The 27,017-nt window shown below is 39.9% G+C and overlaps 3 protein-coding genes, 1 long non-coding RNA gene and 1 pseudogene across 4 annotated transcripts; 2 read left to right on the forward strand and 3 right to left on the reverse strand.

Moving 5' to 3' along the window:
• Positions 1-1,873: 1,873 nt before the first annotated feature.
• Positions 1,874-4,167, reverse strand: LOC106294419. Its single transcript, XM_013729973.1, has 7 exons — positions 4,022-4,167; positions 3,369-3,536; positions 3,137-3,274; positions 2,917-3,035; positions 2,586-2,842; positions 2,270-2,496; positions 1,874-2,173 (listed from the first exon to the last, which is right to left on the reverse strand). Exons 1-7 carry the CDS (start codon positions 4,124-4,126, stop codon positions 1,964-1,966), a joined length of 1,224 nt encoding a protein of 407 aa, XP_013585427.1. The 5' UTR covers positions 4,127-4,167; the 3' UTR covers positions 1,874-1,963.
• An 894-nt stretch (positions 4,168-5,061) lies between these two features.
• Positions 5,062-6,479, reverse strand: LOC106344517. Its single transcript, XM_013783881.1, has 5 exons — positions 6,328-6,479; positions 6,118-6,244; positions 5,717-6,004; positions 5,419-5,628; positions 5,062-5,334 (listed from the first exon to the last, which is right to left on the reverse strand). Exons 1-5 carry the CDS (start codon positions 6,477-6,479, stop codon positions 5,062-5,064), a joined length of 1,050 nt encoding a protein of 349 aa, XP_013639335.1.
• A 731-nt stretch (positions 6,480-7,210) lies between these two features.
• Positions 7,211-14,231, forward strand: LOC106344518 (annotated as a pseudogene).
• A 2,483-nt stretch (positions 14,232-16,714) lies between these two features.
• Positions 16,715-17,920, reverse strand: LOC106292600 (abscisic acid receptor PYL9-like). Its single transcript, XM_013728217.1, has 3 exons — positions 17,654-17,920; positions 17,260-17,475; positions 16,715-17,165 (listed from the first exon to the last, which is right to left on the reverse strand). The coding sequence occupies exons 1-3, from the start codon at positions 17,783-17,785 to the stop codon at positions 16,953-16,955; spliced, it is 561 nt and encodes a 186-aa protein (XP_013583671.1). The 5' UTR covers positions 17,786-17,920; the 3' UTR covers positions 16,715-16,952.
• Positions 17,921-18,990: 1,070 nt separating this feature from the next.
• LOC106292762 lies at positions 18,991-20,051 on the forward strand. The gene is made up of 2 exons (XR_001260243.1): positions 18,991-19,188; positions 19,343-20,051. It is a non-coding gene; the product is annotated as an uncharacterized LOC106292762 (long non-coding RNA).
• Positions 20,052-27,017: the final 6,966 nt, after the last annotated feature.

Genomic DNA, 27,017 nt, shown 5'->3' on the forward strand with positions numbered 1-27,017 from the left:
CAAATCCGACTGAAAAATGTCTACGACTACGTCTTTCATTATATGATCCCCACTATTTGATCTTCAAAGCATATTAACTTTGTAGGCCGCATAAGGACTGTATATGGAGTCGGTGTGAGAGGCTTCATGGATATTCCACCTTTTTGTCAGTCGGTGTGAGAGGCTTCATGGATATTCCACCTTTTTATCAGAAATCAGGGAACCCCTAATCTTACAATGAAGAAACACAAAGGTTTGACCATCTAGGATAACAGATGGTTTAATTTATTATATAATCTACATTTTCGTTTTGCCACCATCTCTTCACAGTCGACGTTAATCTAACCATCCATCAATGTTCACCGGCTTAACACCTTCAAAAACCTTGATTTGAAATTAAACCGAGAGCTTGACTATTACAGTATCATCACTTGTGATTCACAGACAATGATTTGCCAGGCCACATTAATTTCGTTACTCTTTAATCTGACACAACACGCCTATTTGATGATTATTTGGTGGGTTTACTGGCTGTTTTCTCTGGCTGTCTTCTCTTGAGATTATAAATCATGAATGTAGAATGAAATAGACCGTGTTGGGTTTGCTAAGGATGAATTTAGATGGCCGTTTAGATAACCATCATTGATTTTGACATAATATAATTTTGACGTAATATAATTTCATACATTTAAGCCACTTTCCAACATGTTTTACTCCTTATTTTAACACCTTTCCAGTCAATGTGTATAATAGAAAAGAAAGAGGAGTCATCAACATCACACGTTTATTGACCACATACATATATACTGAGTGTTCTATTCTATATGGCTGAAATAGTATAGGTTTATAATATTACCCATAACCCTTAATACTATACATTACCTCTATTTATAAATACTAAACCCTAATATCTCAATAACTGAATTCAAACCCAAATATAAACTATAATATATATTTATAATATTCTTACAAAAATATTTAGTAAATTATACTATACAATATAATAGATAAAAAAGAAGGAGAAGTCATCCACGTCATAGGATTTCATATTACCGAAATAGTATAGGATTATAACCTATCTATACCCCCTAATACTAAACATTACCCCAAAACATAAATATTAAACTTTAAATTTCAATCCCTAAATCCAAATATAAACAGTAATATATGTTTATAATATTTACACAACTGAAAAAAAATTAAAAAAATACAATATTTCATAATATTATACTATACTATCTAAATAGATACATTGAGTGTTCTATTCCTTTTGGTCGAATTATTATATGATTAAAACCCACTTACAATCCCTAATACTAAACATTGCTTCAACTCATAAATAATACAAATCTCAATCACTAAATCCAAATATAAACAATAATATTCATTTATAATATTTTTACACAACTAATTTTTTTTGGACATATATTTACACAACTAGATAAAAAGTAAATGTTAATTACAGGGAAGAGAACAAAGAAAAAAGAGACGAAATGAAACGATTCTATTGAAAGATACTTTGGTATATTGTAGAAAATACATTAAATATCTTGGTCAAGTATTTTTAAGCTAATTACATGATAAATTTTTTGGTGGTTATACAACACAATTTCCCTTAAATCTACTTGAGTAATAATCGTGAGTTAAATCTACTTGAGTAATAATCGTGAGTAGGTGCGAACTTAAATAACAAAATTTTACAATCAAAAGAAAGTAGGATTCAGTAATTGTCACTAGGCCTGAGACTTTTATCCGAGATCCGAATTCGATCCGAGATTCGATCCGGATCCGATCCGAAAATCCGGATATCCGGAAGGGCCGAATCCGGATTTAGATAGTAAAATGTTGGATCCGTCAAAGCCGAATCTGGATATCTTGATTTTTTAGTCTGGATATCCGGATCCGTAAGTATTATTAATAACTATTTTAGAAATAGTAATATCTATATATAAAAACTAACTTGTAATATTCTGATAAGCATCTATTAAGAGAAGGACTTTTTGCTCCGGGCAAGATAGATTAGAGCATGTGCGGCTCCGGCTTCAACAACGCCTCCTGCAGCTGCTATAACCATAGCGGTTAAGGGTGCTATTCCGATGCCACGGGAGAGTCTCCTTGAGATCAGTTTGCACGACTGGTCAGCTTCTTTGTAAAGAGAAGGATTGGCTACACCTTCAGTGATGGCTTTTTCGTTCTACAGACAAATAATAATAATATTATAGCAGGTGAGATCAGAGATGATATTAGTTAATAGAAGCTTAGAATATTCTAAGAGAGGCATTATTATTACCTTCATCCTGAAGCTGTTCATAGCATGCTTGACAGTGAGAGTATCACTAGACGATGATGAAAGTTTGAGGGAATGATCCTTCCATTCGTCTACAAGCTCATTAAGAAGAGCAACGCTAGCTTCAAGATTCTCTTTGTAGAGAACATCCCATTGCTTAAAGCAATCAACGTTTTGTGTCAAAACACTGATGGCGATTGCTGTAGCTCCATTGGCCAGAGCAGGATTTCCTGTAAACAAACAAGCAAAGGGTGGTGAATTCAAACAGAACCACCAAGCCAAGAGAGAGAGAGGTTTTCGTATTTGTTACCACCAATACCTTGTCCACCAGCTAATTTCGAGGAAAAAGTGAATATCTGTTTCAGTGCGTTTGCACTAATATCTGGTGCAAGGGCTACTTCCTTCAACAAGGGATAAATAGCCTCAAACCTCTGTGTTGACTCTACTCTAGCGGATGGAGTAGGGAATGTAAGCCGCACAAACATCTCAAACGAACAAGGTGGAATCAGTCGCACTCCATGCCTAACAGGTTCGTTTAGGAGTACAGCCCGAGCCTCTGGATTCGAGGAAAAAATCCTGATGAAAAGAAAAACAAGATTTTAGACATGCAAGGAGAGGAGGAAGGGAGAAAATATTAAAACTGGACTCGCATCTCAACAAATTGCAGGATGAGATCAATTGCCTGAGAGCTGCAGCACTCGTTAACGACTAGTGGCAGCAAGGTTTGTACCCATGAAAACAAACCAGCAGATAAATCACCTTGGGAGGCCTGTCACCATTCAATTAAAAATTGAGAAACGTAAACAAAAACACACAAATTTGGACCCTCTCGGTAGTTTTATCAGAATTTATTTTTTTATCAGAATGAACCTGAGCCATCATCCAAATTATAACCGGAAGCTTGTCCTGGCCTTGATATGTAGGTCTCTCCTTCATATTTGTTAAAACCAGAGTCAAGGCATCAGGTTGAGTACGCAACGCCATGGCCAATACAACAAATGTTGCCACCTACAAGTCAGACAAAAACAGAAGATTGGAGTCTAAAACAAAAAGTTAAAACTGAATAAAACACACACCAAAAAAAGAAAAAGAAAAATTGAACCTTAGATTTGTTAGAATTACGTTGTTCAACTTTGACAACTCCAGGCCATTCAGTGAGAATGAGATCAGAGGACCATAATACAAAGGCAGGTAGTGTGTCGAATGGAAGTGTGTTGATGAAATCGATTGATTTTTCGTAGAGAGGCTTAGGAATAAGAGATATCGGAACCTGTTACAATTAAGCAAAAAGAAAAAGATATCATCAGCAGCTAACCTAACCACCTAACTAAGAAGACTTTTAGATTATTCACAAAAGGCTCACATACATCAATGAGCTTGGATAAAGGATACTCCTCGAACATGGTGACCCATTGAAACGATACATGGGAAAATCCATTCCCATAGTAATCGATTAATGCCAACCCTCGTTCTATTAACAAACAAACCAGAATTAAAATTCGATTTCTAAATTTAGACAAAACGGATCAATCCGAATTTCACTTACCAATACTTCGTCGAGGCAAGTCGCAAGATCAAAATTTAAACATCATCTCTTCGTTTTCCAATTTTACAAAATTTAACGGGAGGGTTTGATTCATTATCAAACGAAGTTTGAAGATAACGAATAGCAAAAAGAACAAGTCAATTTGATAAGATTTTGATCAGAAGACACTTCTACAACTTCCAAATACAAATTAGATCGAGTTCACTTACCCAATGCTTCCCTAAAATATGTTCTAAGTGATCTGTATCTGACGTTTCAGCTTCATTCGCCTTCACCATCGCTTTCGCCTTTAGATTCGAATTGAACGGCTTCATTAGGTTTTCTAGTTTTTTTTTTCGAGAGTTAATGTTTTTTGGGAAATTGGGCGGTATAACCAAACAAAAATCCCTAATTCATTATATAACCAAAATCATCCTCTCTCTCCTCTTCTCTCTTCCTATCTCTCTCTAACCTCTTTCTACAAAACCAATTTAATTTTTTTTATGGTTATATCACAAATAAGCCCATGTTTTTTTCTTTTCTTTTAGTTCCGGTTTATCGCATGCTCTATTTATCGACAGAGATCTGAGGCGGTTGCAAATCACTAATAAATGTTAATTTTACTTTTCCTCGAACGTGTCTATTTACTAAGTCTAACCGGTCGGTTGAATTAGGTTTGGGCATTCGCGTCTTCTATTTATAAAAAAACTGAGTCCTTGACATTTGGATCCAATTAGGTTTTTTGAAGTTTTTTGTCCCGAACAGTTCCGATTGAATCTGGATTGATTCGGATCTAAAATTCTAATATCCATAAAACACCTGTAATTTTCAGATATCTTTTGAGTTCGGATTAGTTAGGTTATTTTAAACTCGAAAAAGATCCGAAGTATCCAAACTTGATTCGAAAACCCGAAAAAGATCCGAAGTATCCAAACTTCATTCGAAAACTCGAAAAATACCCGAAATCAGACCCAAAAACCCTAAAAAATACCCAAAATTTAGTCTAAAATTTTACCCGAACCAAAAATTATAATCAAACCCAAAACTTAAAAAATAATTATCTGAATTACTAAAAATACCACTCAAATATAGCTAATATATGCAATAAGTTTCAGATACTTTGGATATCCAATCAAATCTCATATAGGATCCAGACCCAAACTGAGATCCGCTGGTCCAAAGAAAGATGACCCAACATATATTTTAGCATAGATCCAGACCAAATTGAAAATACGACAGATACTCTTGGAGAGGTAAGGGTGAAACAACTTCATTCGGGTGGGCTTGTATCTGTTGGAGTCAACACATTTTCACCAAAAGCAGTCTTCAATATTTTCTCCATTGCTTCAATCCTATTCTGAAACTGAACTTTCTCTTCATTACCCTTCTGCAAGTCTGACTCAAGCTCCTTGACTCGGTGAGTTAAAGTACCATCATCTTCAACAGCTTGTGGTGAAACTGCAGAACCATCTAGTGGCATATAAACTCCACTTTGAAGTGACCCAAGTCCAAATACGCGACCTTGTTTTGATATTCCAGCAACCTAACAAAAAAAACAGTTATGTAAACACATTAAAACACACAATTTAAAGCTATGCAAAGAAATATAAAAGAAAACGAGAGTTACCTTCAGATAGATTTCATTTCTTTCCTCCACAGTAAGAGAATCCATCAAAACCTCTCCATTAGAAGGCTCGACCTGTGACAATCGTTCCTGCAAATATTCATCATATTTTTCTGCAATTAAGCGTGCTCTTTCATCACCATATGATCCATCTGATTTCTGGTGTGTTTTCTTCATCACAGCAATGAAGGAAAAGTCTTCATTATTTGCTATCTATACAAACAAACCATTAACGTAAGCAATTAAAACTGTCATTTTAAAAAGAAAAAGTAGATGCTAAGAAAAATAATGTATATATTACCAGATTAACTTGAACTTTGGCATAGGAACGTGAGCCTGATCTGTGGCTGTGTGGACCTAAACCATCACGGTTAAACATACGAGCCTGACGAGCTTTCTCACTTTCTTCTTTGGCTTTTGGTGTCTTCCAGTAATCGGACATTACTCTCCAATGTTCTGAAAGAATCCAATCCGGTTTCACTCCTCTGGATTTTGCAAGGCTCACCATTCCTTTGAGGCGAGTGGCAGCTAGTTCATCAAAGTTAGCTTTCACTAGATCTTCGATGGAGCTATGCCACTCATACTTAGTCTACAATCAAAACAATCAATGTGATTATAGTTACTAAAAAACAAACAAAAAAAAAACAGGATATGAATGAAACGTTCATGAGTATCTGATGTTAAAAATAGATAGAAACACACCTTAAACGTTGAATACCAAACATCCTTGTAAAATTGGGGCACTTTTCTCCAGCTGTACCATGGTCCTTTAAAACATCCTTCAATGATTTTCCTTACACGTGTTGATATTTCAGTCTTGTTCTTGAACCTGTACAATATAGTTAAGTTTGTTATATATATATATATACTTTGTAAATCAAGAAGAGAGTAATTCAGAATATGTCACAATACCATTTAGCTCCATTATGTCTAGATGGGTGAAGCACTCGGGAATCTCGTTCAACAGGTACAAATTCTTCCCGTGGTTGGGCATTTGCAGCAACTCCTTCCCTCTGTCTTTGGAGACCAAACAAGCGACCGCCTAACATCATTGGTGGACGCATAGTACAAAAGAAATCAAAGAAAAAAGATGCAGCTCAAGAGTATTAGATATTGACATACCAAACAATAAACAAAAGCAAACGATTAACAGAAAGAAAAGAAAAAACAAAGAGATCTAAGATCTTGAAGGCTTTGATTCAGTCTAAGATGTAATTTAGGTTCTTAGGTTTTAACGTGAGAAGAGGTAACTAATATTACTTCCTTTATATACTAGTTAACAATTACGATATTTCTGAATATTCTTACCACTTTTTAAGGGATTTTTCCCGGTTTCCACTTAATTTTTAGGTTTTGCCGCTCTAAAGTAAAAATCTAAATATCTCCATAACTTAAAAAGCACCATTAAGAAATTAGGGCGCTATTAAGAAAACAATAGACAAAACTAAAAACAAAATAAACAAGTATACCTCGTTAGTCAATTCAATGGCTTTGACCTGGCAAACGATATCCTTCAGAATCTGCAACAGACGCCATATAACCTCTTCGAATCTTTTCCCATGGGAGAGATCATCACCTTGATTAGTATAAGATCCCCCCTCTTTCCCCCCTCGCAGAGAAAACACATGCTATGAGAAACCAGCACTCATTCTCTTTTAATAGTGCACACATGTCTAAAACAAACAAAATAAAAAAAGTAAGAACGGAAAAAATGAATAGGGGACAGAATATAACAGACGCAAAGAAGTAATGGCACAGACTATCTGATCAAGAAACTTATAGACTTCTCTTATAAATGAAGCTGAAGGCAATCACTCTCAGAAAGAGTAACAACAGCAGAAGAGACAAGCTCGGCCATGAATTGTAGTCTATACAGTAAGAAATTCACAAGACAAGGGAGGAAAAGCTTTTCAATTTGAGACCAAACATCACTCTGATATAATTTATTCCAAGATAACTAAGAGATCCAAATACTGGTGAATTCATTTTTTTTTTGTCAATGAATTGCCACACGGCAATCAGAATCATTAAGCCAACTATTAACAACAAGGACAAAAGCTAAGGCTTGGATAGCTGTGAAACATACTTGTGAATCTGGCCACCATTGACAGAATCGCAGTACTTCTGCATCCACAATGCAACCGCCTAAATTCAGACATAAAGAAAATAAAATAATACCAAAGATTTATAACCACAAGTATGCAATATAAAGGCACTAGCTCACGAAAACAACATGGATACTGAGGGAAAAAATCGTCGGAATAACGTTATTCCGATGACATACCGACGAAACAAGTCTTCGGAAATAATTCCTCGGAATTTCTTCTTTTCTCGGAATTCCGTCGGAAATATCCGACGTAATTCCGAGGAAACACATTTCCGAGGAAATTCCGAGGAGCATCAGTTTGTCGGAAATCTCCTCGGAATATATCGAAGGAGTACTTCGTCGGGAAAGAAAAACACACAAGAAGCGGGTTCGTCACAGCTGGAGAAGCAAAGGCCAAAGAAGTGGGATAAGTCTGATACCACCCACTACAACAACATGAAGAAGGTAGCCGTTCCGGCTACACAACTAGCATGTCCTGAGACGATGACAATATTGGGAATCCAAGCAGACATTGAAGGACTGTTCCAGAACATGGGTCTAGGCCAACTATGCAACCTCAAGGAACCCACTTATCCGGAGTTGGTACGCCAGTTCATAGCATCCGCATACGTCACCCGTCCCGATGATAGGCATGAGGAAGGTTTTCTGGCATTCGTAGTGCAGAAAGTATACTATGAGGTATCTTTCACAGACCTCTGCGGACTATTTGGATTGAGTGCGGGGGAGAGGACATATGGTCTTTATTGGACTTCAGAGCTGTTGAACTTCTGGGAAACGATTGGCACATGGGTTTATAGATCTTCTCAGGCAAAGGAGTCACTTATCCGGAGCCCAGTACTGAGATATGCGACACGCCTCATTGGCTCATTGCTATACGGGACAACCACAGCCGCATCAGTCACGCAATGGGAGTTGTGCCTCCTGTACCAAGGTGTGAGGCATTTGCTACCGGCATTTGGAAACTCTACATTCCCACCTGCTACTGCCTTCAACATGGGAGCGGTGCTGGCCGCAAACTTAGCAGGATACAAGGGGAAAGTAACCAAATCCAAGAGCAATGCATGTGGATTTGGTGCAGTGATTACTCGGATCCTTAGACATGTGGGTGTAGACTGCAAGAACCAGGAGGTAGCACTGGACAGATCGAACAACATTGCTTGGAACTACCTGGATGTCATTTCTCTAGTAAGTAAGGAGTTCATAGCTGGTCCCCACTCGAGGATCGATCGGGATGGTCCTTACGTCTACGTATTCCAGGACCGAGCGAAGAAAACACTCTACTGCCACCTACCTCAGATCGGTCTCACTTCTCTACTTTCAGAGGCTGCAGTTGAGTTCCTACCCCCTGCTACCGCACTAGTAGACAAGCCATCCTTCTTCACGCCAAAATATCAGACCAAAGGCAAGGGCGTGGTTGATGAAGAAGGAGAAGATGAGGCTGCACAAGCCATTCCAGATGATTCACAACCCCATCAGCTACTCCCATCAGACTCCAGCCAGTACAAGCTGCAAGAGCTTCCACCGAACGCCACTTCGCGCCAGCAACAACATTGGAGAGATCAGAGCATAAAGACAAACAACGACATGCTACACAAGATCTGGGCTGCCATTTCACGTATCAGGCCGTGTCGTTGCCAAAAGGATGATGTAGTTCATCGGGACAACTCTCCATCCAGCTCTGGTTCGGGTTCGAGTGGTACACACAGGGTAAGAAAGAGGTCCAAGAGACCCAATGATGCGGAACATCTGGAGCAGGAGACGAGGAGTAGGAGCTATCACCGGCTATTTTATTTTCTTTTCTATTCTAACGTTTTATGGTCTTATTTTCTGTTAATTTTGAACTGAGTTTTTTTTTGGGTTTCTTAATTATGAGTTTGTATTTCTTTTACATGGTTTCTTCGTTTTATTTGGTTGTGTTCTGAGTAGTTTTTAATTCGTATTCAGCTTTGCCTTGCTAGATAAACCAAATAACTATTATTCGAGGAAAGAGGTTATATCAAGTGTTCCTCGGAATTTCCTCGGTATTTCTTTAAAAAAAATAAAAAAAATCAATGATATTCTGTTTCCGAGTCATCATCACTAGATGAATCTGAATCTGGATCTTGGTGAAACTCTCCAATTACTGGTTCATCCTCTACGTGAACGACGGCTTCCTCTCCAAAGTCGGTTAAATCGACTACAAGGCCAACTCCAGCTAAATTTTCTGCTGCACTACAGTTGCCGGATGTGCTTGGTTGTAGTGGGTCTTCCAGCTCAGAACTTCCCTGAACTCGGCCTCTCGGGTTGAGTCTTGTAACAGTAACCCATGGATCATCTCTGTTCCTTACCCGGGGGTACTTGATATAACAAACCTGTAACATTTAGAAAAATTATAAATTAATACACATGATGATGAATCATTCTGAATAATTAACATTTAATTACCTGATCGGCCTGGGAAGCAAGAATGAAAGGATCATAATATTGCAGCTTTCGCCTCGAATTTACTGATGTAACACCAAATGCATCTGTTCTCACACCTCGATCTGGGGTGTTGTCGTGCCAATCACAATAGAAAACAGTACAGCGCAATCCAACCATGCCCAAATACTTGATTTCCAAAATCTCATGTATGTGTCCGTAGTATACATCATCTCCTGATGCAGAACAAACGCCATCATCATAAGTCGTACTCGAACGTCTCCTCTTCTGAGTTGTGAATGCATATCCTCGAGTACAAAATCTCGGATATGACTTCACAACAAAGTTTGGTCCAACGACCATCTCACGTATCCAATCGTCAAATGTTTCACCTCTGGCCAAACCAGCAGACACCTATTAATAGCACATATATATATATGTTATATCAATAAATGTGAATTAGTATAAATATGTGATAAAATATATTTTAATTTGTTTAAAGCACTCACATAAGTAAACATCCATCCAGTAAATTCTCTCTGCTTCATTTCTTCTAGTTCGTCCTCTGTGGCGTATCTATACTCGAACCGCTTTTCTGCCATGAAAATCCTGTATATGATGACAATAATGTAATTAATTAAGATTTAAATTTCAACTTGTTAAAATAAAAATTTGTAAGCTCATTTATTTACCTCTCATATTGAAGAACGTCTTCGCAGTTGGTGAGCAAATATGTTTGCAAATTACTGCGCTCCTGCTCAGTAAGTCGACGGTCCTTTGGTTTTCCGCTAAGTCGTCCAACGTCTGTGAAAATGTCTGGAACCGTAACATGATATGTTGCCCGTTCGCCTCTATCATCATGCCGAGCAGGTCTTCTGTTTTTGGTCTGAACTTCTGCTGGAAAGTAGTACTCGGCAAAGTTTGAAGTTTCTTCATTGATCATCTGTGCGACTATAGAACCTTCCACCCTACTTAAATTTTTCACCATCTTCTTCAAATGGAACATATACCGCTCATACAGATACATCCATCTATACTGCACAGGACCACCAAGTTCCAATTCTCTTGCCAGGTGAATAACAAGATGCTCCATAACATCAAAAAATGAGGGAGGAAATATCTTCTCAAGGTTGCACTGAATCACGGCTATGTTAGTCTTCAAATTTTCAATACCTTCAAGAGTCACTGATCTCGTGCATAAATCGCGGAAGAAACCACTTATCCCTGCAATTGCTTCATGAACATTTTGTGGTAATAGTTCCTTGAAGGCGAACGGAAGGAGGCGCTGCATCATTACATGGCAATCGTGGTTTTTCAAGCCAGTAAACTTTCCTTCCTTTCTGTCGATACAGTTACGCAAATTTGATGCGTAACCGTCTGGAAATTCCACATCGTTTGAAATCCAATCAAAGAACGCATCTTTTCCCTCTGCATCAAGTCGGTATATGGGAAAAGGAGCCCTACCATTTTCATCAACATGAAGTTCTGAACGAGCACATATATCGACTAAATCCAGTCTTGACTTCAAATTATCCTTTGTTTTACCTTGAACATTAAGGATCGTGTTCATGAGATTGTCAAAAAAGTTCTTCTCAATATGCATGACATCTAAATTATGCCTTAGCAGATGATCCTCCCAGTATGGCAGATCCCAGAAAATACTTTTTTTGTGCCAGTTATGTAGTTCTCCAACAGCATCTACCGGAAAACGCTCATGTCCACCGACTTCTGGCGTCCTTTCTGCACCAAAATCTCTTAGTTGTATCTTCAAATCTTTCCCACAAATTTCCGGAGGTGGACTGTCAAACACCCTCTTGTTCTTCGTAAACAAATTCCTACTCCTACGATATGGATGATCAGGTGGTAGGAATCTCCTGTGACAGTCAAACCAACACGTTTTCCTTCCGTGTTTTAGTTGGAAAGCATCAGTGTTATCTTGACAATATGGACATGATATCCTTCCATGCGTTGTCCATCCAGACAACATATCATATGCTGGAAAATCACTTATTGTCCACATTAGTACTGTCCGCATTTGAAAGTTTTCTTTACACGAAACATCGTATGTTTCAGCACCTTGAGCCCATAGTTGTTGCAACTCATATATTAGTGGCTGAAGAAACACATCAAGTGATCTCTTAGGATGCTCTGGTCCGGGAACGAGAATCGAGAGAAACAAAAACTCTCGTCGCAAGCACAAGTTTGGGGGGAGGTTGTATGGTGTAAGAATGACGGGCCATAGAGAATATTGTCTTCCACTCTTGCCAAACGGACTAAAACCATCAGTACATAATCCAAGGTAGACATTTCTTCTTTCATACGCAAAGTCGGGATACTTTGATTGGAAATGCTTCCACGCTTTTGCATCTGAAGGATGTCTGATCTCACCATCTGTTGAGTGCTCCGCATGCCATCTCATTGGTTGCGCTGTGCGTTCAGATAGATACAACCTCTGCAACCTTTCCGTCAAAGGTAAATACCACATCCTTTTATATGGCACTGGAACTCTTCCACTCGTATCTTTATAATGAGGCTTTCCACAAAATTTGCATGTAACCCGCTGTTCATCCGCCCTCCAATAAATCATGCAGTTGTCGCTGCATACATCTATTACCTGATACGATAAACCAAGACCAGCTACGAGTTTCTGAACCTCGTAGTATGAACCAGGAGCTACATTATCCTCGGGTAGAATACCTTTTACAAAATCAGCAATCGCATCCACACAGTCTTCAGCCAAATTATAATCTGTTTTAATGCCCATCAATCTTGTAGCAGATGATAAAGCTGAATGACCATCTCTGCAACCTTCGTACAATGGTTGCTTTCCAGCATCCAACATATCATAAAATCTCCTAGCTTCTGCATTGGGTAAATCTTCCCCTCTAAAATGATCATTTACCATCTGCTCAGTACCTACACCATAATCTACATCCGTTCTAATTGGTTCTTCTAATCTAACCGCTGGCTGAGGTTCGCTAGTACTACCATGTTCATAATCAGTTTCCCCATGATGATACCAAATTTTGTAACTTCGTGTAAACCCACTCAAATATAGATGAGTCCAAACATCCCACTCTTTAATAACCTTTCTATTTTTACAATTAGAGCAAGGACATCTTAACTTACCTGTTTTTGCTTCCGGTTGTCGGTGAACTAACCCCATGAATTCGGTTATACCTCGTTGGTATTCTTCCGTAAGCAATCTCGTGTTCGGATCCAAATGAGGTCAATCGATCCAAGAACGAAAATAATTTGAAGAAGACATATTTTTTTATGAATCAAATTCGTGTGTAAATAGAGTAAGAGGGAGGATGAAGATATGGAGTGAATGAAGAGGAAGAAGAGTGATTGTATTTATAGGTTAAATCCTGCCGACAGACCGAGGAAATTCCGACGAAATTCCGACGCCAACGGTTAGTTCGTCGGTATTTCCTCGGAATTTTGTAAAATCCCCAAACGGCTCTCCAACGGCTATAATATTTCCTCGGAATTCATCGGTTTTTCCCGAGGAAAATGTATTTCCTCGGAATTTCCTCGGAATATTCCGACGGATTGATATTTCCTCGGAATTCCGTCGGTATATTCCGAGGAAATTCTGAGGAAACCAAATTTTGTGTTTCCTCGGAATTTCCTCGGAAATTTCTCGGGATATTCCGAGGATTTCATTTTCCGTCGGAATGTCCGTCAGAATATCGCTGTTTTCTTGTAGTGGCTATATAGGTTGTTAACCATATACAAAACATGCACAAATAAGGAAGACAGACTTTATCACATTGATTCTTGAAGCTTGCATTTATGGCATATCGCAATCATACCAAGTCCTGGTGTCGGTCACCTCATCCCGCTCGCCGAGTTCGCAAAGCGACTCGTGGACCACCACCGTTTCACCGTCACATTCATCTTCCCCGGAGAATCATCACCGTCTAGTTCCCAAAGATCCATTCTCAACTCTCTTCCTTCCTCCATAACCTCTGTGTTCGTCCATCCCGTAGACCTTTCCGACCTTCCCTCCACGGCGGGAATCGAAACTCGGATCTCACTCACCGTGACTCGTTCTAACCCGGCGCTCCGAGAGCTTTCCCGGCGGTTCTCGTCGTCGATCTATTTGGCACCACGTGTCGCCCATACATATTTCTACCCATCAAACGCCAATGTCTTGTCGTTTTTGCTTCTCTTGCACGAAACGTTGTCGTGTGAGTTCATGGACTTGACGGAACCGATCAAGATTCCAGGTTGTGTTCCGATAACCGGTAAGGATCTCTCCGATCCTCTTGTGCCAACGGGAAGGATGAGTGCGAATGTTTAAACTGGCTGGACAAACAACCACTCGGCTCGGTTCTATATGTTTCATTTGGAAGCGGTGGAACTCTCACGTGTGAGCCAGCTCAATGAGCTCGCTTTGGGTTTAGCGGAGAGTGGGAAACAGTTTATTTGGGTCATACGAAGTCCGAGCCGAATAGCTAATTCTTCATTTTTCAACTCACACAGTCAAACCGATCCATTGCCACCAGGATTCTTGGACCGAACAAAGGGAAAAGGCTTCGTGGTTCCTTCATGGGCTCCACAGGTTCAAATCTTGAAAGCATCGAGAAACAATGAATATATGATTGTACCACCAAAGGAAGAAGTGGTGAGAGTGATCATGAGGTTGATGGAAGGAGAAGAAGGAAATGTGATAAGAAATCAAATGAAAGAGTTAAAAGAAAGAGCTGTTAGAGTCTTGAGAGAGGATGGGCTCTCTACGAAGGCACTCACTGAAGTTTCATTAAAATGGAAATCCCACTAACCAGAAGTGGAACAAGACACGACCCCACAGTATATGTAGTATTTAACTTTGTTTGTTCTCTGATGAACTTGATCCAAGAATAATGATCTTCCCAAATAACTAATAAAGCTGCTTTAGTCACACAACCAAAATTCATATATGATGTAGACTGTCAAGTAATCAATCCTTTTACACCCATCTCAGAACATAATATAACAAAATCTAAAATAAAATAAAATCACATCTAAAAGCCATGACAAAACACTAACTAAGCATTTCCCTCTGAAACAATCCGATCCTTATATGTTTGTCTCTCTGGATCGATGATAGCTGCAATATTTTTTAACCATGCAACCTATTAAGAAAGGGCTTTTCCATGTTTCCAAAGTCTCAAGACTTTATTTCTGTATATAATATTCCAGTAAAATATTCTTTACCTTAATTTTTTTAGTCTATTAGATATTCTATTTTCGTGTACATCTATAATATATCTCACACAGTTTGTGCATGATAAAAAAAATATAAAAAAATGTGTGAGAACAATGAAATAAAAAAATTTGAATAAGTAAAAATAAATATAATTATCAGGAACATACATTTTATTAATATTATCAAAAAATGTTTATTAAAGAACTTATATGTCCTCGCGAATACGCGGATTCATTTCCTAGTTATTATAAATAGCAAATTGGCAAATTGTTGGAGTATCGTTTAAAACTCAGTTCGGTCTTTGTTGAGTTCTTGGTGATATCAAAAAGAATAAGAAGAAGAATAATCGGTGACTTTAAGGTATGTGATTGTTGTGATGATAATGATGATTATGATACTGGGTTGACGTTACAATATTCTTAAGTAATTTTCGCATGTTCATGGCGCAACTGGGTATATCGTTACTTGTATATTCATCTTGATCATTTCTCTTGCTTTTTTTCTAATTTCTTAAGTAATTTTCGCATGTTCATGGCGCAACTGGGTATATCGTTACTTGTATATTAATCTTGATCATTTCTCTTGCTTTTTTTCTAATTTCTTGGTCAGGTTTGTTTAATATTGTTGTACAATCCCAAAGAAAAGAAAGATGAGAAACTGGGGATCATGTACTACTACGCCACAAGCCGATCACTCTGCTAATTATGCGTTTGTGTTTCCTCCATAATCTGGAGGAAAACCAACTAGGAGGCAGATGAGAGAAGCGAATCTTGCATCAATGCCACTCGATCTTTGCTCCTCTTCTGAAATAGTGAATAAAGAACACAACTTGTTGTCGACTTTTGCTGGACACCAAACCGGGAATAAAGATTGGTCACCTGCTGATGATGCAAAAACCAGTCCTCAACTTACAACACAAGCCCAAACTGAGATTGTGGATCAATAGGGCCGGGTCTTATCACAACGTAAAAAGCGACTGGAATGTTTATTGAGCTTGGTGTGGGTGAAAAAGCTTCCCAAACCAGAAACAACAGTTGCTCAGAAATCAGATTTGTCTTCTAGGAAAGGAATACTGTCAGCAAACTGTTGGTCTACAAAGGTAGAGTCTCCAAGGGCTGTAAGTTCTCAACCCCAACATTTAGTATTAGAGGCTAGCTTAATGTTTTTGCAAACCATCCAGCAGAATCCTACAGGATCAACAACTCCTCTGTCAGAAACCCGTGGCTCCTCCTGTGAAACAATATTGCTTGCTTATTTCCTTCCTTGACTGGAGAGAAACAATCTACGAAGCAGATGAGGAACGCCCATCTTGCACCTAATTAACATGAATGAATCCAAAGCAAGATACTTGGTGTGTTTCGGCTCAAGTAATTCAATAGTTATATAGTAAAGCCGATTTAACCAAAGTTTTCAGATATCTTCAATAGATTTCTTACATTTTCTGAGCATCCTAGTCAATTTCAAATTAGGTTTTCGATTCAACAGAGAATAATCTGAACATGTTTTGCTTTTTTCAATACTGTAAACTGTATATTACATATAAACATGGGTTTGCATTTACATTGGTCTTTTCTTTTTCTTTTTACAAGAGTATCTACAAACACAGCAACGGTCATATAACATTTTATATCAAAACTTATTCACCATTGGAGATATATATAGATCTTCTTCATCTTATAAGAAACTGATCATTATCACACACACACACAAACACACGCATATATATGAAATCTTGGAGAGTGTCTGCATAAAACCAAACCAAAACATAAATTCCTGATGAATAATAACACACTACTTTCACCTTTAGTGGCCTCCTCCTCTCCTCCATCTTGATTATATTGATAGATTCATGATGTCCTGAGAAGCCAGTCTTTCTGAAACATGTGCCAAGGATTTCAGATTACATCTGATGAGTGCTTCGACAAAGTAGCAGGTCTCATCCTTTGTGTTTCCTTGAGGAACATCAACTACAAACGATTCAATCACCATTGTTCCTGGTCTTCCTTCTATTATCTCTGGATGAACCGTCACAATCGAAGAGTAATTCTGCCGAAAGAAACATAAAACATATTTCAGATTCCTCATTCTCCTCCTCTAAACATAATTTGTATATGTTATGAGAACTGAATTTTTCATTTACCTTAAGTCTATGGTCACCACCGATGATTTTGATACCGAATATGTGTTCATTGTCGTCGAGAAGCTCCAGTCTCTCAGTGCTTGTAGTTGCAGGAAGGCCAGATCTGACATCAACTTCTCTGAGGCTGCCTATTTCAGGATCGCCGATCACTGTGCATCTGCTCACAAATGGTTTGTATTTCTGTGGCTCATCAAATCTCCTCACCACTGACCAAACCTATATATACATAGTTCAAATTACCTTTTATTTAATTCAATCACCAGTTTGAGAAAGAACTAAAGCAGAGGCCAAAACCTAATCAAAACTAAAACTAATTAAATATATATATATAGAGACAGAGATCAGAGATCAGAGGAAGTTCAAGAAATCAGAAACTATGTAGTGAAAAACGTACGAGATGGACAGGAACTTTGATGTGTTTGACAAGAGCAGAAGTACACTGGTCTTCTCTGCAGTTATGTTGATGATGCCTCCTTACGTACTGCATCGTCTCAAGTCCACTGTACATCTCCGTGCCTCCGTCCATATCCTCTTCCGATTATAATCTTACTCTCTCCTTCTCTCTGTCTGCTTTTCTTGGAGGGAATCTGTGAAATGAATGGATGTGTAGAAGAAAACAAACCAAATATAAGGGAGAAGAAAGATGCTTCGGTATGCAAGCAAATTAAAAAAGCATTTAATTTAATATTTCCCCAATATTGAACCCCACCGAGGTATTAAACCATTTATTATTGTGTGCCTAAACTCTTTATTTTAGCTTCTTCTCCTTCACACATTTTAATCTTTTCAAGCCATACTAATAGCTTCTTTTTCTTTATCTTTATTAATATAGGCAAAACAACAAAAAGCTTAATCAACTGTTGTTGTGGTTGTTGTTTCTGTATGACTTTTTGAGACCTAACCCCAATAAAACAAAACCAATATTTAGAAAATTATTTGTTATGATGAGGTAAGGTCGTTTCAAAACTTTCGAGATATTTTGTTAGTCAAATAAAATAGAGTTTGTTTTATTGAATTGTTAGGCTTTTAATATATTTTGTGTATAATCATCAACCAAACATAAACATAGCTTTAATTGCTTTGTATGCACGCAAACAAGCAAAAAAAATCGTATAACGATGGGTATGTAAATTACTTGGTATGCTAGCTAGAGTATATGCTGAGTTATATTCTAGCTAGTTGGTCTTCACTCTTCACATATGTACCAAAGTCCAAAAGGAAAAGGAAAAGGAAAGAGGTTCATGCATCGGTTAAATTTCAAAAAATTTCATGCATCGGGTCCCATATGTCTTGAACCATAAATATAATTGTTGTTGTTGTTGTTGTTTACCTTAAATTTAGTCGTTAAAAATATCAATTGCACTAAGATAATGTATAGTACGGTAACACCACGTCGAAATTAATAAAGTACTACTCAGAAAGAATTTAAAGTAGAAAATATTACGCAATATTAAAGTCAGTTTTCTAGTTAATAATAACACAATAACAATAGGACAGTTGTGACTACAGCGACCCTTTCCTCTCTCTTCCCTTAACAAAATCAAAAGTGAATTTCCACGGCTGCCCTTCACCACCATAAGATAAATAATTTGTTCAATTTTTAATTTTTTATGAACACGAACTCAATTTTAAATAACAATAAATTTGGGAGACTTTAACAATACCAAAATATCACGGATCTTCGTCGTTTTTGTTCCCCCAAGAGATAAGAGATTCAAAAGAGAAGAGGATGTGTTTCCAAGATCTCGAAGCTGGCTCTCAATTTCCGTTTGCCAATCGTGGGAGAAAGCAGAGACGTCTGTCTCGTTGGGATCCATCTCAGGATGTAGCTGTCGAGATAACAAAATCAGCACGGCTCTGAATTTCTTCTTCCGCCTCGTTAATTCCATCCGAACGTCTAAGGATACTCTTGATTTGCGAGAAAAAACCGTTAGTGCCACTTCCCCTGTTGTATTAAATCTCTGTTATGGTTTTTCATTTTGCTATGAATTAAAGAAAAATATGTATCTTTTAATTTTTTTGAAGTTGACCCTGTAGTTTATGAGTTTCATCTGTTTGTTATGGATATTGTTACACATATCAGAGTTGGTGAAAAATGTTAGCTAAACGTAAAGAAGCTAGTAAAGCCGATCTCCACGGAACAGCTAGTGTAAGTAAGTGCTTACATTTTTGTTTCCCTTCTCATATGGTGCTAATGTTTATTGAAGAATTTGTTGCGTGTAGGTGATCTGTGTGACTTGATTGGTATAAGCCCGTTAGGAATTTGCAATTGGGGGGGGGGGGGGGGGGGGGATTTTGAAGAGTCCCATTTTAAGTTTTGGAATGTTCTTCTGTTTCTCGGCTAGAGGTCCGTATGGTGAACAACAATGGCGGAAAAAAAAACGCAACACCGCAATCAGATCATGTTGTGACGTCACTACCACCTTCTAAGCCTCCATCTCCACCATAGCAACCTCATTCACCTCCACCACAGCCTTTCATGAGCGGGCTCCGACCTAAGATGTGTATTATTGTTATTCATAGCCCACCTAAGATCTGAATGGGAGGAGTTACGAAGAAGGTGGGGAAAACATCGTGCATATTGAGACTTGGTCATGAAACTGGAGATGTACAAACTGCTTTTCATTTATATAATCTCCAATGTAAGTTCGAATAGTGTACATGTGGATGATGAGACCTATGTACACTACTCATTTATACAAATCTACAATGTACATGATAATACTGTACACATGGATATGAAGACCTATGTACACTATTCATTTATCCAATCAATAATGTATGCACAAATCCACATCGATACCACTTATCCATGTAGACGAAACGTATAAAATAGATTGTTTTCAGAGTTTAACCGTTGAAACAGAGGAAACCTCACATGCATTTGCGTTCATGTGAATACTTTTTGACCATATTTATATTAAAAATTTGTTAAAGCGAGCAATGGATTTGTAAATCTCTACGTCCCCAGTGACATTTTTGTAGTAAGATGTACATGTAGATATTCTGTAAACCATGTACACTTAAACTAATGTACATGTGGATAGCGCTAATTGTGTGTACACGTGGATCAGACTGACATCACACATATATATATGAATGACCTCCTAGCAATATACACATACCATGCACAACAAGAGTACAACAAAACAAGCAACAAAACAAACAAGCTTAGTAGGACATACAGCTCATCGTAGTGAGTTTTAAGAGTCATGAAGCCATGGTAAGAGAACATTTTGTGGCCAGAAAGTTCTTATGAAATTACAGAATATTATAATGAGAAGACTCTCGGTGGCCTACAAACTCTACACCTGTGAGATCTTAGATAAAAAAAAGAGACAAAAACTGATCAAGATTCCACACATCTTCAAGCGATCAAGATTCCACACATTTCTATCAACCTAGCGATCAAGCAATACAATGAGCTCAGTCATTGCCACATACATAACTCAACAGACCCGACTGACTCGACTCCACGCAACCTAGATATATGAACCTATGGCCGTTTACGGATGTCCATACGTGTTCCGGCCTAACCTAGAAGGAGAGCCCTTGATGGAAACCATCCCCTCTCTAGCTTCCTAGATAGCTATCTGAATCGTAGCACGTTGGCCCACCCGGCACTGTCTACTATCCGGTCATAATAGCTATAATTATGCCACGACACGGCATTGACTCGATCTTAAGGCGCATACATCCATCCCGTCCTTTCACGGTCACCGTTCATCAACGGTCCTTACTCACCTTTTCATCTACGGGTGCCTCGTGTTAAGCTAAGGCCCGTAGGCCCTGCGGGTACCTCATGTTAGGCTAAGTCCCGCAGGCACCTAGTGTAGACGCACACCCGTTCTCAGTGTTCCAAGCAGGACTACAAACAAGTTCATTGACTCCGTTCACTTCTCATTCTCATTCACGTTCACATTCTCATCCACATTCACGTTCTCATTCCCCTTAACTCATTCACGTTCTCATTCGTATTAACTCATTAACTCATTCATCTACACTTAGACTCGTACTCAACTCTAGACGCCACCCGTTATCGGTGTCTCATACAATACACTTCACAATCTCAAACACAAGGGTGATGCCCAAGACATCCCATTCACATACATCTATCACCTTAACCATTCACTTCTTTCTAGCAACGTAGCTCACATTCGCAATCATCACTTGGGACATCAAAGATCAATCACACAAACATCATTCATTAATCATTCATCACAGCAACGCAAGGAAGTCCATTAAGTCTTATTTAACAAGATGAGTGTTCTTATGCAGCATGATCCATTCATCTAGCACCCTAGCAATCATCATGATCTATCAACCTAACTTTCACACATGGTCTAATCAGACCTAATTCCAACATAAAGAGGTATAGGGAACCATGCGAGAAGAATGGGTTCAAGCCACCTCACCTTAGCCTAGATCTGAATCTGGATCTTAGAACAAGAGGGAAGAGGGAAACGAGATCTGATCACCACCACACCACACGGCACAACCACCACCTCCACCACTACACGGCGCTGGCGAGGAGAGAGAGAAGAGAGAGAGAGACGGCTCAGAGAGGGAGAGTTCGACGGCTAGGGTTTCTGGCCTCCGGGGATTTTCTGCAGAGCTCCGCTTCAGTTTGTGAATGAGACAAGAGAGAAGGGGAGGCTGCTTATTTATAAGAAAAGAGGAGGGGAATCTAGGTTTTTAAGACAAGTGGGCCGTAGAGAGGCCCATCTCTCTTTAGAAAATTTTGGGCTAGGTTTTGGGACGTTACAATTCTCCCCCATTTATTGGAATTCGTCCCTGAATTCCGCGCGCGTCGAAACTTCAAACATGAACATCCCAAACCCCAACATGTAACCACTTGCATTCACAATCTAAAGGTTCTTGCAACGAACTCGGTTCCCTAATTCTCACAGAGATCTAACGTTCTCTTAGATCCCGTCCCTTTCCCATACCATCCATGTATTTTTTTCCTCTAACTACCGCTCCTCTGTAGTTCACAAATTCAACATGCATTCTGGCCAATGATACATTAAGACACACCACTACTGATGACTTATGAACAATCACTCATGTCCTTTAACCATAATTCGCTCAACTGACACATGGACACATTGTGAAATCCAACGTTCGTTGCGGCCCCTCCAGCCGGCATGCCACGACCACAATGTCCTCCTCTTTTACAACCGAAGCATCCTTAACTTATAGTTCAATCCACCTCCTCGAGCCGTTCCACTTGCTCAGTAGTTTCATGGATCCTTTTCAGCTCGAATTCCAGATCTCCCCCACTTTCGATCAAGCATACAAGGGTCCCATGTGATCTCTCCTTCCAGCCTCGTACCAGTACATCAATATGTCCCATTCCTGTTGCGAGACCTATAACTGTTGTAGTCACCCACCATGGGCTTGTTAAGGAGATTATAGACATCGTCCCAAGAGAGCCCTCCCATTTCTTTATTAATCTCAGTCTCTTTCCCCAAGAGGATCATCTATCATCCTTATCAGCATCAACCTTTGCCCTGAGGCAATCCTTAATTAACCCCTGCACTCGGAATTGGTTCCCTTCTCTGTTTCGTAGTTTCGGAAGGCTCCTTTCGACAGTCTATCCCATTCAGGTCATCATCTTGTTGGTCCGCCAGCCCCAAGAAGCTTAGACCCTTGACCACAGAATGGGGGCCCCTTGTCCTCCCATAATTATCCCATCCGCTGGGTCGTCCAACATGGTCATATGAGATATCCATTCTCTCGTGTCGTAGTTAATGTCTTGCATGAATTCAACCATTATCAGCTCCATTAACAACCTTCCTCTCAAAGCTCAACACACATATTCCCCACATAGGTTAATTGCCATATCCTTGGCATCCCATCAACAAAATCTATCGTTATCATATTCCATTTCCATTCTGATACAGATTCAACTCTTGCATCAATCATATACGGACTCACCCCTCATCGTCCTCAGCTAGCAAGGCACAACTGCGAAACTCCATTAAAACCATCTTTATCTTTACCCATTGCAGATCATCTTCGGGTCCTGATAAATCTGTTTGATGCCCACTATAATGACTATTGCAACCCATAAGCTTGTCCCATGATCTCATCCTTCACCATTGTGTGGTACCCACCCACATCTCCGTTGATTAACTTAGAGAACACTTCATCTCACGAAACTTAGTAAGCTACTCCCAAGTACCATCACGCTCTTCTTGTGGAATAGAATATTGCGTCTTAGATCATCACTACCGCATGCTTATTATAATAATCTTGAGTATCGTACATCTACTTCACATGAACATGTTGTGCATCAGTTGCTCCAGTGACACAATTCTATAACTGGTAATGTCCATTACCAGTTCGTAATGTTGTCTTCTGAATATCTTTCTTTTGATATCAGAATTTGGCGACACTGTTATGTCAAATCGCTCTTGGTGGACTCCAAAGCTACTTGCAGTAGGTTCCCACAACTCAATGAACTATATGGTGCTAATTAACTGACGCGGTTCTTTTTACTAGACAATGTTATGTATTTACGCTCTCTGGTGATTGCACTATCTTAGTTTAGTGGGTCCTTAAAAACGTTCAAAAGCGTCGGCCTACTCGACTACTGCCAGAATGGTATCCCATATTTAGAGTCTCCACTTCCAATGCAAATGATTCTCATTTCCAACTAACTCTTCAGCCTTCAACATCGAGCTAGATTATATCCAGATCCTAATCATTATTCCATTAAGGTCTACTCTCCTCAAATTCATTAATCTCTGACTTCCGTATAGTTCTTCGCTAAACCCCGATGTTATCACTAATACGCGGCAACATTTCCAAACACTGGTAGACCTCTAAGTACGCATCCAAAATGTTGTCACTTCATATCATTCAAAACTTCAATTCCATCAGGCCTCCATGCAAGTTCATACCGATAAGAGTTATTAACACCACCACATTCACTCCCATGGTCATTATCCTCCGTACTCTCTCGGTCCCAACCCAGGTAGTCCCGACCAAAGTTACCCCTTAGAATACTACCAACGGTGTCACGCCAGTGTTAAAAAGAGTGTAGGCTACCACTCCTCTCGTGTCGCAAATCCGTAAACCATAATTGCTCCTTCATGGTCACCTATGATGAATACCTTCAATCTTTTCTCTAATCTTCCCCCAGTACCGATAGTTAAGATTACACCTCACCCGCGGGTCCTACTAGTAGAGTCCATCAGCCCCGGCTTGGTGTTTAATTCCTCAACTCCAAGCATATATTTGCCTCTGGGATCCCCCGGTCTGACCATGTCTTCCTTGATGAACGGGCCCCTTATCATAGCCCCACTGGTTGCTCTGGTTGTACACCCCCGTCACTATATCCTAGCTTTGTTCTTTCCGCACTTCCACTATAAGATTTTTTTTGTCTAACACGCCTCAACTTATGAGTCGGGGTCAGGACTCTAACGATAACACCTTGCTTATCCATGCCCGTACAACAGACCTCGAAGTTTACGGCCGAAATGGATATAAACTCACATACTCACACATCACCCCCAGTAGACACACACGATGGAAACAACCTTGTTGGGGGTCTTTTTAAAACACGAATGATTTCAATAAGGGAAATTGAATAGGAGTACAATAATTTGAAAAGCTCAAGGCATATGTACAGACACAAAATGCCTTTAGAAATGGAGAAACAACACCAAAGCAACCACTCAATAGTTAGAATAAATCCAATAGAAAAGCTCACGTCCTACTCCTACGAAGTGATCATAAAGCCTCAACTAGCCACAAGGATGTGGAAATACACGGTCGGCCTCCGGTCCTAAACCAACCATCCCAGCATCGCGAGGTGTAGGTCCTAGGTCATCATCTCTCGGCTCTGGGTTCTCCTCTGTCTGACGAAGTGCGCATCTTCGATCCTCTTCGCCCAACCCCACGATCCACTCCCCTGCGGTTATTGTTTGCCCGACTATCCTTTTCATCAGCAAGAACTCCAGGGGATCCTTGGCGCTCTCCGGCTCCCCCCGAATGTCCTTGCGGATCCCTGCCTTAAACAATTGGCACCACACTTATACGAGCTTGGGTGCGCACCCCTTAGTCGTATTCAGGAACCCCTCCAAGTATTCACCCACTGAGCAAGACTTTGGGACCGTGACATCACTCCCACACGATTCCAAACTCTTTTTTGAAGCGTCTTCCTTGGGGGCAGCGGCCTTGCGCGGACGCCCCCTTTTCTTCTTGGGTGGCTCCTATACAGGTGGCTCAGGGACCCACTCTATGCCGGGCGCCGGCTTATCCTTCCTGGGACGACCCTGTCCCCGCTTAACCGACACCACCTCTGGCTCGTGATTGGTCGAATCTGGCTGGTACTAGGGGCCATCCCGTATCGGGGCTCCTGGCCATTCAAACTCATTCGTTTGGCGGTGAAACTTTGTTAATGGGTGTCCCCGACAGGGTATCACCTTTCCTCTTATGGTACGATGAGTCTGAATGTGGACCGAGTTCAACCATGGGTGTTCACGATACCTGCAGCCGTCATCTTGGTCATCACTGGTTGACTAAGACATCCTGCAAGCAGAGATCCGATAAGAACCATAATAGAAGTGCATATATAGTGGGTGGTTTTGAAATCATTTCATCTCTTGAAAATACTATAAAACTTTCTCAACATTTCTTAAAAACAGAGTTGTTTGAAAACATCGGAAATGCTGACCCCTTAGGATAGTACTAAAGAATCTTAACCCCCGCTCTGATACCAATTGTAACATCCCAATCCCTCGGCGTCCGACCAGGGTTATCGAAAGGGAGTAATGGACACGTGTCTACTCAATAGACAACCCTACGTGTCCCATTATTGGTCCCAAGAGTCGACGAACGCACTTCTTCAATAAAAAGCCAGCCACCCATATCCACGCACTTCTACTTACAGTCCTACGCACAGGGAAATAGAAATGGAGGGGATGAGCAATTGGGATTACTCAGTGAAGTGACTCTAGACCAGCCTGCCCGCATGGATCTCTATACTCCTTTATGCGGGGACCAGGGCTGGCGAGTCACTACAATCAATCAAATGCATTTGCAACAATTCAACATTCAACATCTTCAAGAGATCAAGAGCTTAGTCATTGCCACATACATAACTCAACCCGACTGATTCAAAATTCAAACTGACTCGACTCCACGCAACCTAGACATATGAACCTAGGGACGTTTACGGATGTCCCTACGTGTTCCGGCCTAACCTAGAAGGGGCGCCCTTGAAAGAGACCATCCCCCCCTCTAGCTTCCTAGATAGCTATCCGAATCGTAGCACGCTGGCCCACCCGACACTGTCTACTATCCAGTCATAATAGCTATAATTATGCCACGACACGGCATTGACTCGATCTTAAGGCGCCTACATCCATCCAGTCCTTTCACGGTCACAGTTCATCAACGGTCCTTACTCACCTTTTCATCTACGGGTGCCTCGTGTTAGGCTAAGCCCCGTAGGGCCTGCGGGTACCTCATGTTAGGCTAAGTCTCGCAGGCACTTAGTCTAGACGCACACCCATTCTCGGTGTTCCAAGCAGGACTACAAACAAGTTCATTGACTCCGTTCACTTCTCATTCTCATTCTCATTCACGTTCACATTCTCATCCACATCCACGTTCTCATTCCCCTTAACTCATTCACGTTCTCATTAACTCATTCGTCTACACTTAGACTCGTACTCAACTCTAGACCCCACCCGTTATCGGTGTCTCATAGAATACACTTCACAATCTCAAACCCAAGGGTGATG

This window comes from Brassica oleracea, chromosome C5 (genome assembly GCF_000695525.1).
Source record: "Brassica oleracea var. oleracea cultivar TO1000 chromosome C5, BOL, whole genome shotgun sequence".
NCBI classification, from domain to species: Eukaryota; Viridiplantae; Streptophyta; class Magnoliopsida; order Brassicales; family Brassicaceae; genus Brassica; species Brassica oleracea.